General features: G+C 32.1%; 1 protein-coding gene across 1 annotated transcript in view; it reads left to right on the forward strand.

The window, feature by feature from the left end:
* LOC111052204 (dyslexia-associated protein KIAA0319-like) overlaps positions 1 to 7,706 on the forward strand; it is a gene marked incomplete at its 5' end in the record, with an annotated part of 30,524 nt that extends 22,818 nt beyond the window's left edge. Inside the window, 4 exon segments of the mRNA XM_039419849.1 lie at positions 1,242 to 1,343; positions 1,970 to 2,128; positions 3,298 to 3,472; positions 4,306 to 7,706. Coding sequence (XP_039275783.1) covers positions 1,242 to 1,343; positions 1,970 to 2,128; positions 3,298 to 3,472; positions 4,306 to 4,315 — 446 coding nt within the window.
* Positions 7,707 to 11,913: the final 4,207 nt, after the last annotated feature.

The raw sequence follows: 11,913 nt of genomic DNA on the forward strand, positions 1-11,913 counted from the left end.
TTCCCGTTATTGTGGGTCAACCGTTATAAAACAACCGCTAGCTATTGTAAAATTCACATGAAACTGTCTGAATTGGTTGAATGTGAAGCTTTGATGTTATTCTCAAGGAATGCTAGCAGTTTAAAGTTGAAAATGAATGTCATTATAGGAGTTTTTATGTCACTGTGAATCTTCATTCTAGTAAATTCTAGTAGTTACCATTCTAGTATTGGGACAAAGGAAGCATTACTATTTCGAAATGCTGTTTCCCCTGGCTTGAAATTGTCGCAGATCTTATCAGAGCAACACGTAACTATCAATAGTGACGTTTTGTCTTATCATTTTGATCAAACTCTTCACCATTGGTGAACAATTACAGTCCAATAATTCATCGAGAGAACAAAAAACCATGGTTTGGTTTAGTTTTCATGTCACTGTGAATCTTTTATCTAGAAAATTGTTCACTAGAATATTATTACACTTGGACCAGGGATGTATAAATCTTTTAAATTTTGTTTCCACTGGCTTGGAATTGTCACAATAAATTATAGCTGGTTTATTAGAATAACAGGGAATTAGTTCTTGTTGTTGTGCAACTATCAATTTCTATAAAAATGCTCAATAGAGTATTACGGGAGTCAAGGATGCATCTCTAATTGTCGAATAATCTACAGATGGAATAATAATAATAATTAGTCGAATAATCTATTTTTAGTTCTTAAACCAATCATTTCACCCAGTGGATGATAAGGAGATCCATGGCTTTCATTGTTGGCCATCGCTTTCAAATGGCAGCCAGTGGCCTTCTTGTGATACGCTAAATAAAGTACCTTGTTTAACGATTCCTCTTGGTCTTGTTCTGCTAGGATGCTAGGAAATCTTACTTTGCTTATCTAAGCACCATTAAATAACGATTATAAATAAGGCCCTCATGTTACTAACTTCTATTCACAAATACATCTTGTTTCTCTATTGGAACTTGATAATTTCACAGATCCGAAGAATTAAATGTTTAGATAAATTATTTACAAGATACAAAAACTATAATAGTTTTAACCCGAGCCTTTCTTGTTATTTGAATAAAAACTGAACAATTGATTTTCATCAGATATTCGATATACTCTAATCTTTACTCTAATCTTTATCCAATTGTTGTTGACTTGAATATTAGTAGTTCATATGATTCCATCTACAATGTGCAAATCATCAAACGAGTATTCCTCTATGTTATTTATTCGACTTGTCTCAAAAATTGTTTCCAGGACATGGCGTTTGTGAGCAGGAAACGCGATTATGCCTTTGTGAAGCATTTTGGATGCAGGATTTATTCAGAAAATATTTTGGAGATGGAGACTCCAACTGTGGTGAGTAAATAAATTTCATGCTTTAATTTTTGATTGGATACTGTATTAATGTGATCCGGAGTAATTCAGTAGCAATCCACTAGCATAAAGATAAAGAATATGAATGCTTGAAACTGTACCATCGTACACTAATATTCTTAGTTCTAGGATACATTAGCACGTTTTTCTTGTAATTTGACTGCAATCTAAAACTTTGGTTAATGAACGATTCAATTCTATCTTGAATTAATAGGTTAATGATTGACACTAAAGGGGTATATCACTCCTTCACAGTCTAATTCAGCAATGACCAAGCACTGTTACTTCCAGTGACACTCTGCTACACTTACACGAGATATGTAGGCTTCTTCCTTTTCAGTCACCTCACTGTAGTTGAGTTGTCAATGAGGTGTAGAACGTGGGTGTTCTGATGATTATGTAGAGTCACCTCATGGTTTCTGGCAGCCTTTGTGATCATCGACTGCTTCCAACTGCAGGTCCCTGTGGAGGTCCGAGTTTGTGACAAAGTATGGAGCATCGACAGCATTCTTCAATACGTTGTTCTAGAATTTCTGGATGGATACAGTAGCATGAAGGATATGAATAGAATAATAGTATCCACTGAAGTTGTTGGTTCTATTTTGCAGATTGGAGCATTCTGTACGTGATAATAGGACTGTTCACTGGCGTTCTGATAGTGGTTGGCTGTATTTGGAGTGTGATCTGCCTGTGCTCGAGAGCCTGCCATCCGAGGCCAACCAAGCGCCAGCGCTACTCGCTCATCGACTCCAACGATGAAGTCAGATGTAAGTAGATTGCAGCTCATCAACTTACACCGATAATATTGCATATATTTAGACCTTCTATTCAGAGCGATTCAGTCAGTTTCACCGGCGCTTTTGAGTTATTAAAAAGGTTCGTATAAACGTAAAATTCATTCGAAATATTGTAATAATTGTGATGTATATTCAATTGTGTATTACTTCCATGCAATAAATGAATTTGAATTTGTAATCAACGCTTTGTTACCGAGATGAAGTTGACGGAAGATTGCACTTTTCCCGTCATATTTCTAATCTTATAGCTATGTTGGGACTCAATCAGGCCAAATTGATCAATTTCAACGTAAATTCAGCTCAGAAATCCAATAAAACCCCTTAGAAGCTTCCAACATTAATGTTTGTTAAAATAATTCAGGCCAAATTGATCAATTTCAACGTAAATTCAGCTCAGAAATCCAATAAAACTCCTTAGAAGCTTGCAACATTAATGTTTGTTAAAATAATCAATAAATTATGGTTAGGGCTATTTATAACTATAAAGGGATATAATTTTATTTTTTAATTGTTATAAATTTATCAATAATACATTTTTATAAACCATTATTTCAATTTGATAAAAGTTCTGACTATCAAATATTGTCAACCAAGAGTCTAAAACTCACACCGAACTCAGTTATCATGGTTAAAAGAGATAAAAAGCACGTCTGAATAATTAGTGTTTTTAATAATAAATACCAGATTCATTTCTGGTTTGGGTATAACTGAAAAGTCAGTGTTTTTAATGAAATAACAGATTTGGGTTCACAACTGAAAAATCAGTGTTTTTAATAAAATATCAGATTTATGAGGTTTGGGTGAGTTTTAGACAGTCATATCACTAATAATTAAATTTTAGACAGTCATATCACTAATAATTTAATATTCCAAATCAATTTCTCTACAATATCTCTTAAAATAATATTCAATACCTTTCATTTATTTCTTAATCATAGTTCTATTATTTGGGAGTCTCAACAATTATTACCAAGAATAGATTTCTTGAACATAATATAAAATATTCTATTATCAATGTTTACTTGTATTTTTTGCTCTCATAGCCTCATTTCTGTCATCCACGTTTATTCCAGAACTGATGTTGAATATTCAATTGAATGAGAACTTGTTTTAGCTCATCTTCTGCATCTGTGTTTCAGTGCCTGCTGGAAAAATAGTTCTATCTGAAAGTGAGTCGGATTCAGATGTGCTGTTTGAGACTCGCAAAAGTACTACAAAATTGATTAATGGCGAAACAAGAAATGGCTTCAAACCTGTTCGAAATGGTTTCAAATCTGATAGGCGAGTGAAAACTAAATACCGGCGGCTCGATAGGTGAGTTCAATTCTGGTGACTAATGCCACTCCTGTCTTGATTTTATTCTTCTCACTTTGAGTTCATGTAGAAGATCATTCTATATAACATTTTTGGTAATCAAAATTCTATCTTCACCTAATTGATCCAATAGTTTTTCTTGTGTCTCACTTCAACTATTTACTTCTATAATAATCATTATATAAAAACACAATATGCTTGCTATTCTACTGAGATGGCTTTATTTACAGAAAATTAGGTTCAATGTTCATGGAATCATCATGAGCTCCAAAACTTGACAATCATGTTAATACTCAGTAGAAATAGCTAAAGATTATGTCTACTCATCATAAAGGAACGATTCTACAACATTTCCGATATATTTAACTCACCTTGTGATGATCCTAGGCCCCTAGAAAAAAGATTATCTACTAAGCATGCGCAGATCTAAAATTTTTAATTTCAAGATTCAAGTTTATACTAGATTTAAGAAATTTTCAACTTTTGGATTTAAGATTACACTAGAACACCAATCTAGCTCCATTACCAGCTTTCTTTAAGTTAATGTTCGGAACAGGGTTTTCCTAACCCTGAAGATGTCCACACTGAAAATCTCAGATGTGCGCGTTCGTAATAGATTTTCTTCTTTGAATTGGCAGCCAGACGATCAACCGTGGTCAATTTTTAACACTTTCTTATTTATTCGATAACTACTGTTTTGTCAAGACTTGATATTTGCTGGGATTCAATAGTAAGACAAACCTTACTATTACACTAAGAATAGTTACTAATACAGTACAGCCTCAATTTATTGAATATAATAATTATTTTAATCATAATACTTTTGTTTTTAGGACATTGTGAATTTCATCATCTAGAATGGTGCTGGGGATCCACATTAGGTGCCCACTCTTGCCAACGTCTTGTTCTGCACAAGTGCTCGTTTTGATGATTTAGGAATGCACAAAAAGGATTAGATAGTGTACTGGTTTTCGATCAATGACAGGAAGAAATCATCTTGATATATTTGTAAAAAGTGCCACAGGAGACGACTAAAACAACTATCTAAGTCAAATCAAAATGTGATAAGAATTACCGGTAGTCCGTAAATTATTGATTCGAAGGTGAATTAGTATGCATGTACCGTTAGGTATTAAAAAAATCGATGCGTATATCATTAAGTATTGTAGAATGTATTTGAATTATTTCATTTGGCAAATAAATGACAGTGTTCAATCTTAATAAAATGCTAAAAATTGCAATTAGTAAGATCGTATTTTAAATAATGTTCTACTGTACTCTCTTTACTTATTCTATACATCTTGTTCAGTTCAATATTGTAATAGGGATTCTTAAAATTTAAACTGTAGATTGACAGAATTCAGAAGTTGGATATAATTCATCAGAATCATAAAGATCATAACATATCTTAAATTTATTATCAAAATCCAACTTCAATAATACAGTTAGATACAATAAGTACAATTAAATGGTTTTTATTATTTTCTCTCATCACAACACAATCTTACAATAAACGCACAGTATACTGAAATCATTATACGTTCTGTTCAATTAGTATTTCGTTCAGTTCAAACATATTTTCATTCATTTCTTTAAAGATTTTTAGTTCTATGAATAAAACAATGAGTTGTACGCACAACTTCACAATTTGCCAGGTAACCCATAAAATAATGAAAGTTGATAAACTTTCAACTTGATTTTTGGGCTTCAAGGTCTGTGATGGGTCCAAGTCTATTTTTAACCTTGGACAGGGCAACAGGTAGTTGGAAAGGGTCAGCTATTGTTCCTAGGTATATGAATGCCCATTGTTGGTGGGTAGTATGAAAGTTGGACCCAAAGGTAATTTGTCATCTAAAGAGAGCACGATTTGGAGTAATGTGGAGTACTAGGCTACACATGCATATTGGAAAGTGGACCTATGGATTTAAGAGTTAAAGGACTATGATAATAATTATTACTAGTGTTATTACAAAGCCCCCCCCCCCTAATCTATCTTTACTCACTGACACAAAATTACACAGCTTACTAAATTAATATAATTATATATAATAATTATGATTATGACGATTACTAACTATGCTTTTGAGTTGATTCTTCATCAGTGAGGACTGTAAGCGAATCATGATTTATTTTCACGAAAATAATTAAAGCTCCCCTAGATAATAGGTGAATATTGTAGCTAAAACACAAATAATACAATTTTAATATTATATTATTTTAAAAGTGGATTGTTTTCTTCAAGAGAGAGTTACGTTTAGTCAAGAAATTGAATCAGTTTATCACTGATTCAAAGTTTGGATCTTGTAATAAATTTAGCAGAACTATCCACAACAACTTTCAGGTGACAATGCTTGTTTCTAAGAGATAGGTAATGATATAATATTACTAAAGAACAAGTAAATAATACCTGTAATACCTTTGGAATAGTGAGGCTTAATTTAAACTAGCTCAAGTTAAGCGTAATTTGGGGAAAGCGTGCCTTAATCACATCATTAAAGCTATCAATATTCATAGTAGGCTTATCTCATTTACCATTTTCATACATTTCAGCTACTACGGTACATGAGTAAAAATACAGCAAAAGTGAGATCACTTTGTCAAGGGAATTATTTGGCTCAGAATCAAGTTGGTGAGAAGTATGAGACGTTCAACTACCTAGTAACCTACCTATAGTTGATTTGACGAGAAGATAAAGTAAAAGCATTGAGAAATCATACTCTCTAGAGGTCTATCTGTCTATGGTAATAGAAAACGATTACCTATGTGTGTATCTATGGTAAAAGTAAAAGATTATCTGTGTGCCGTAGACAGATAGATCTCTAGAGAGTATGATTTCTCAATGCTTTTACTTTATTTTCTCGTCAAATGAACTATACTAGGTACTGAAACTTAAGGTTTGATTCGAAATAATAATTTTGTGGTGTAATGAAATTTGGATTGTAATTTTATAGCAGTTTCATATCGGCCAGTACGGGGTTGAATAATACGAGCGGTATGGACCTCTCATGGGTCCACAAAATATCTACTCCGAAACGTGCTCTCTATAGTCAACAGCAACAGGGAAGGCTCAAAATCGAGAAAATGACCAACTATTATAGAACAATAGAAAAAGGATAGAGGAAGAAATATTGCCACCTTTATAAACAATAGGACTACCCTTTCCGATCCCATCAACCTATTGCATTTCTACCTTCAGGTAGTTGGACCCACCACAGACCTCAAAGCCGATTTTTGCTATCATCAAGGACTATTAACTATCAAATGGACAATATTATGGAAAATTATCTTTGTATTTGTATTCAATGATAAAATATTACAATCAATGTGATTTCAATCAGAAATACTTGGTTGAGATTTCTGAAATGTATCTTTTCAACTTAAGGAGTGAAGTCTATCAACAATAAGTAAGATCATTATTCTATTCAACAATAATCAGATTGAACGATAATTCACGCAACCCAAATTATAAGACTTGAGTTTGCGTTGCCCGACTTTTCGATCTCTCTGTACTTTTGATTGTTCAAACTAGATATTTGATATATGCAGTTGCTATTTCTAGAATCATTTAAATATCCAGTCATCAACTTTTTATGACAGTGTTATCACAATTTGGAATCAATTGAATATTATGACCTTATCAACCATAATCGCTTTCCAAAGAAATTTATAAAATAATATATTTAAAGCTCGGTTTATTTTCAGACTTGAAGATCAAAAGTGTTCCTACTGAACTTGTATTATTTTTAATTTTTATACATTAAGTCTTTACCGGTTTAATCATTCCCTCTCATTTTATTACATTTACTTTGATGAAGTTTTATTTCATCGCACTATTTTATCAATTTATTTTCAAGAATTTGCAGTGTACTTAGTCTTGATAAGTTTTAGATGATTCATTATTTTGTAGAAGATACATATTATTTAGAAATGACTTTTAATTGTACGATAGTACACCCCTGATGTTTAGGAAATTTGCATAACTTTGTGCTTCAAAATAGATTATTATATGCAGTTGTTATTTCTAGAATCATTTTCATATCTAGTCATCAATTTTTTATGAGTTTCAGTTTTATCAATATTTTTATTGAATGTAACCTTATAATGTAACCTTTTATTGAATGTAATGCTTATAAAAAAGCTTTCAATCACATTTAATGTGTCATTGTACTCAGATGTATTTGATAAATAAATTACATTTGAATTTTATTTTCAAGTAAAACCACTTCTTACAATATTATTGTTTTCATTTCAATATAATTATATCCTATTCACTGATAGAATATGTATACTGAATTTCGATTTTCTAATGTGCTGGAGATAATCAGAATTAATACCAAGGAATTAATTGGTATTGCAAAATTTGTGTTCCAACTATGAGTGCAAGGTTAAGATTCGTTCGAAGAATTGATTTCATCTACTGATAATTCTCGAGATGAGATTTGAGTAGTGCAGAGTAATATTTTAATTAATTTTCTTAAAATACTTGTTGGTGAAGTTGTTGCTACTTATAAAAAAATCTGGTGTGGCGCACTCACACAAACTTTCCTTGCTTGTTGAACTGTAAGCCCCATTCTTAAAGGAGAATAATTTAGGGGAATAACATAATGACGATTGGTAGCAACATATTAGAAACTACGATCAGACTACTGTATATGTGTATAATTGTTGACCGAGCGAAGTGAGGTCTAAGATTCAAGTAGACGGTTTGGCATTTCTCTTGATGTTTAAATGTTTATATGTTTTTATGTTGCGCATTTACGGCGAAACACGGTAATAGATTTTCATGAGATTTGACAGGTATGTTCCTTTTTAAATTGCGCGTCGACGTATATACAAAGTTTTTGGAAATTTTGCATTTGAAGGATAATATAAAAGGAAAAAGGAGCCTCCTTCATACGCCAATATTACCGTAAAAATCAGACTAGAATTATTCATCATAAATCAGCGGTCTAATTCTAATTTTTACAAGAAAGCACTGAATAGTCTTGTGGACTATAGGCCTAATAGACGTGCATGGCGCTGGCCCGGCCACATTCGAATTTCACCAAACAAACTATGCCAAGATTTACTACCTATTTTCTACCTCCAATAACAGATTTTCTACCTCAAGGATAACAGAGATATGAGCAAAAATATAAAAAGGCCAATGACCTCTCAGCCCGGCCATCTTTGAATTCAACCAAACCAAATATGCCAAGATTTACTACCTATTTTCTACCTCAAACCAAACTGAAATCTAACCACGCATAACGTAGATATTGGTGAAAATATGTAAAGGTCACGTGCATGTCGCTGGCCCGGCCACATTTGAATTCCACCAAACAAACTATGCCAAGATTTACTACCTATTTTCTACCTCCAATAATAGATTTTCTACCTCAACCCAAACGGAGTTATAGGGGATTGTAAGTTTTCACCCCCCCCCCCCGCCTATCTCCACACACGAAAACACTTCTCCAGCCTTGCCAAATTCATTTAGCTAGTCAATTCATAATAGCTAGTATAACAATTATTGTGGCTGATTTCTCATGTACTAGACTTTACTATCATACATATTGAAGTGGGATCAATTTAATGTGAATTTGCATAAATCTGAATAGAGTTTTTTCAATCACTTTGTTTATTAACTACCATTACCGTATATGATTTCTTTCTTTGATCCTAGCTTGAACCAAAAGCTTAGGGAAGAAAATTCAGATGTAAACTAAAATGTAACTCAATTCAATTTCTATCTAAATTAACAACTGTATTTTTTACTTGTGATCTACAGTATTATCAATAGATTTGTCATGTATCATGTAATGATATCATGAAAGGAAATAGGAGCAGTTGATGGAATATCATGTTTTTTTCGATTTAGTTTTTATCTGACTTTGAAACATGAAAATATCAGGTCCATTAGCATGAAAGCCTGTTCAATTTCAATCAGGATTAAATTTCATGAGAATTAATCAGAGCAGGGTTTTTTTTTAATAGAAGGCTTCTCTGATTCATTCTCGTGGTCAGTCCGGATTATGAATTAACAGACAGTGCAACTGGCTCTCTCAAGGCCATGGCTGCGTACATAGATCAACAGAGGAACCAATACAACAGAAGCTGAAGAAATTAATCGCATTTCTACACATGTAAAACCCTTACAAGTGTAATAACTGTGTCACTAAATTAAGGCTACATAGAAGTGCTTCGGACTCAACTCCAGTCAAGTCGGATAAACAGTACGAGGATAAATTAACTGGTAAGAAGACAAGAACTGGCTTATACACGTGCAAAGGATAGCAAAATATATGTTTGACGCATCATCACGTCTGAACTACTGGACTGATTCACTTGAAATGTTGCGTATAAATTCTTAATTAACCGAGGATTCTCATAGGCCTATTTTCAATTCTTCTAGATTTCATTATATAAAGTTTTCAATTTTTTAAGTTTTAATACCCTAGTGGAAGTGATCAATAGAGATCAATAAAAAAAGTATTGATATCAATAGGTATTTGGGCCAATACACATCAATAGGTATCCATGGATATGGATTGATGTGTATCGGCCCAAATACCTATTGATATCAATACATATCCATGGATATCATTACATAACCAGCTGTATTGATATCAATACACATCAATACATTTCCATGGATATGTATTGATGTGTATTGGCCCAAATACCTATTGATATCAATACATATCCATGGATATCAATACATCAATACACATCAATACATATCCATGGATATCAATACATCAATACATATCCATGGAAATGTATTGATGTGTATTGATATGAATTCAGCTGGTTATGTATTGATTTGTATTGATATCAATACACATCAATAAATTTCCATGGATATGTATTGATGTGTATTGGCCCAAATACTTATTGATATCAATACATATCCATGGATATCAATACATAACCAGCTGTATTGATATCAATACACATCAATACATTTCCATGGATATGTATTGGCCCAAATACCTAATGATATCAATACAAATCAATAGGTAGCCATGGATATCAATACATAACCAGCTGTATTGATATAAATACAGATCAATAGCCATCTATAAGCAGCCTGTCTCCTTTATAGAAAAAATCCTCTTTTAAATCTAGGAGAGCAGCTTAGGATGAAGATAACATTTGCAAGGATTATAATATTTTAACCCAGCTGCAACTGGCATCAGACAAGAGAGTATACCTGTTTAATTATCTATAATTAATATAAGTGAATTGGATTCAGTGAATAGATGTCTATTGACATATTGATGAAAAATTAATGGATGTAAATAGTTAAGACATGAATAATGTGAGAAGTTTGTTTATTAAAATAACTCATATGCATGTCATTTATCTATTAAGAAAGGTCCTTATTGTGGTGCTCCAGAATACTTTAATCTCTTCCTGTTTAAAGTAGCAATTTTTTGAGCTACATACTGGTTTATGTTACTGTACCTCAATTCAATCTCAATTTTTGTAGCATTCAGATTTTCCTCCAGGATCCGGTGTTTGAACATTTCTAGAACAAATAACAGTTCAAAGTATACAATCTTTACAAATTAGAAAATAAGGATTTTATTTCCTAAATTAATCTGCTAGCAAATTCATTTAATAATCTAAAAATGTATTTAAATATGCATGACTCTCCCTCTCCTGAAAGGAAAGTCCAAGATAACACAAGAGCGTTTTTTTCACGTGAAAATTATGTCCTCACAGTTTTACATTATAACGTCATATTCTGGTGGAAAAGTCGAGAAAATCACATTTTTTCATGTGAAAAAAGTGTAAATGTTCCAACTTTTCACGTGAAAAGTACGTGAAACTGAAACTTGAAAATAACGTTATTTTTGTTTCTACATTTTCACGTTATACTGAACATGAATACTGAACTCTCAGAAATGAACATGAATAAAACGGTTTTTTCTACATTTCTTGTCCCATATTTGGTCATTTCTTTCGCATAAAAATTTTTCAAAAATTCACATGAAAATAACGTTTTTAAAATAGATTTTTACAATATTTTATCGTGAAAAGATGGAGAAGGATTACCTTAATTATTCTGAATGAATAACCTTTTCAATTCTTTATTTTTACATTAAAAAACTATAAATCTTATAAAACTTTTGAATAACCACAATATAATGTGAAGTAAATTCTCTACCCTAACTTTACAATAATTTTACACAAAACTGAATAAAAATTAAATTCAACTATAAAGTCCTATACAGACAAATGGATTTTTCCTAGTAGGTTGTGATATTATTATGCAATCTAACAACTGAACACTATAATTATTACAGATAGAAAGCTCATTTTCATTTGTAATCATTCAACAGCTGACAAATTTCAAAAATGTTTCATGTAAGCTTCTTTTTTCAGCTGTTGGACTTTGTATCAGCCATTTGCTTGTATTAGCTTTGCATCACCAATAGAACAAATCTGGTGTG

Source organism: Nilaparvata lugens, chromosome 1 (assembly GCF_014356525.2).
Source record: "Nilaparvata lugens isolate BPH chromosome 1, ASM1435652v1, whole genome shotgun sequence".
NCBI lineage: Eukaryota > Metazoa > Arthropoda > Insecta > Hemiptera > Delphacidae > Nilaparvata > Nilaparvata lugens.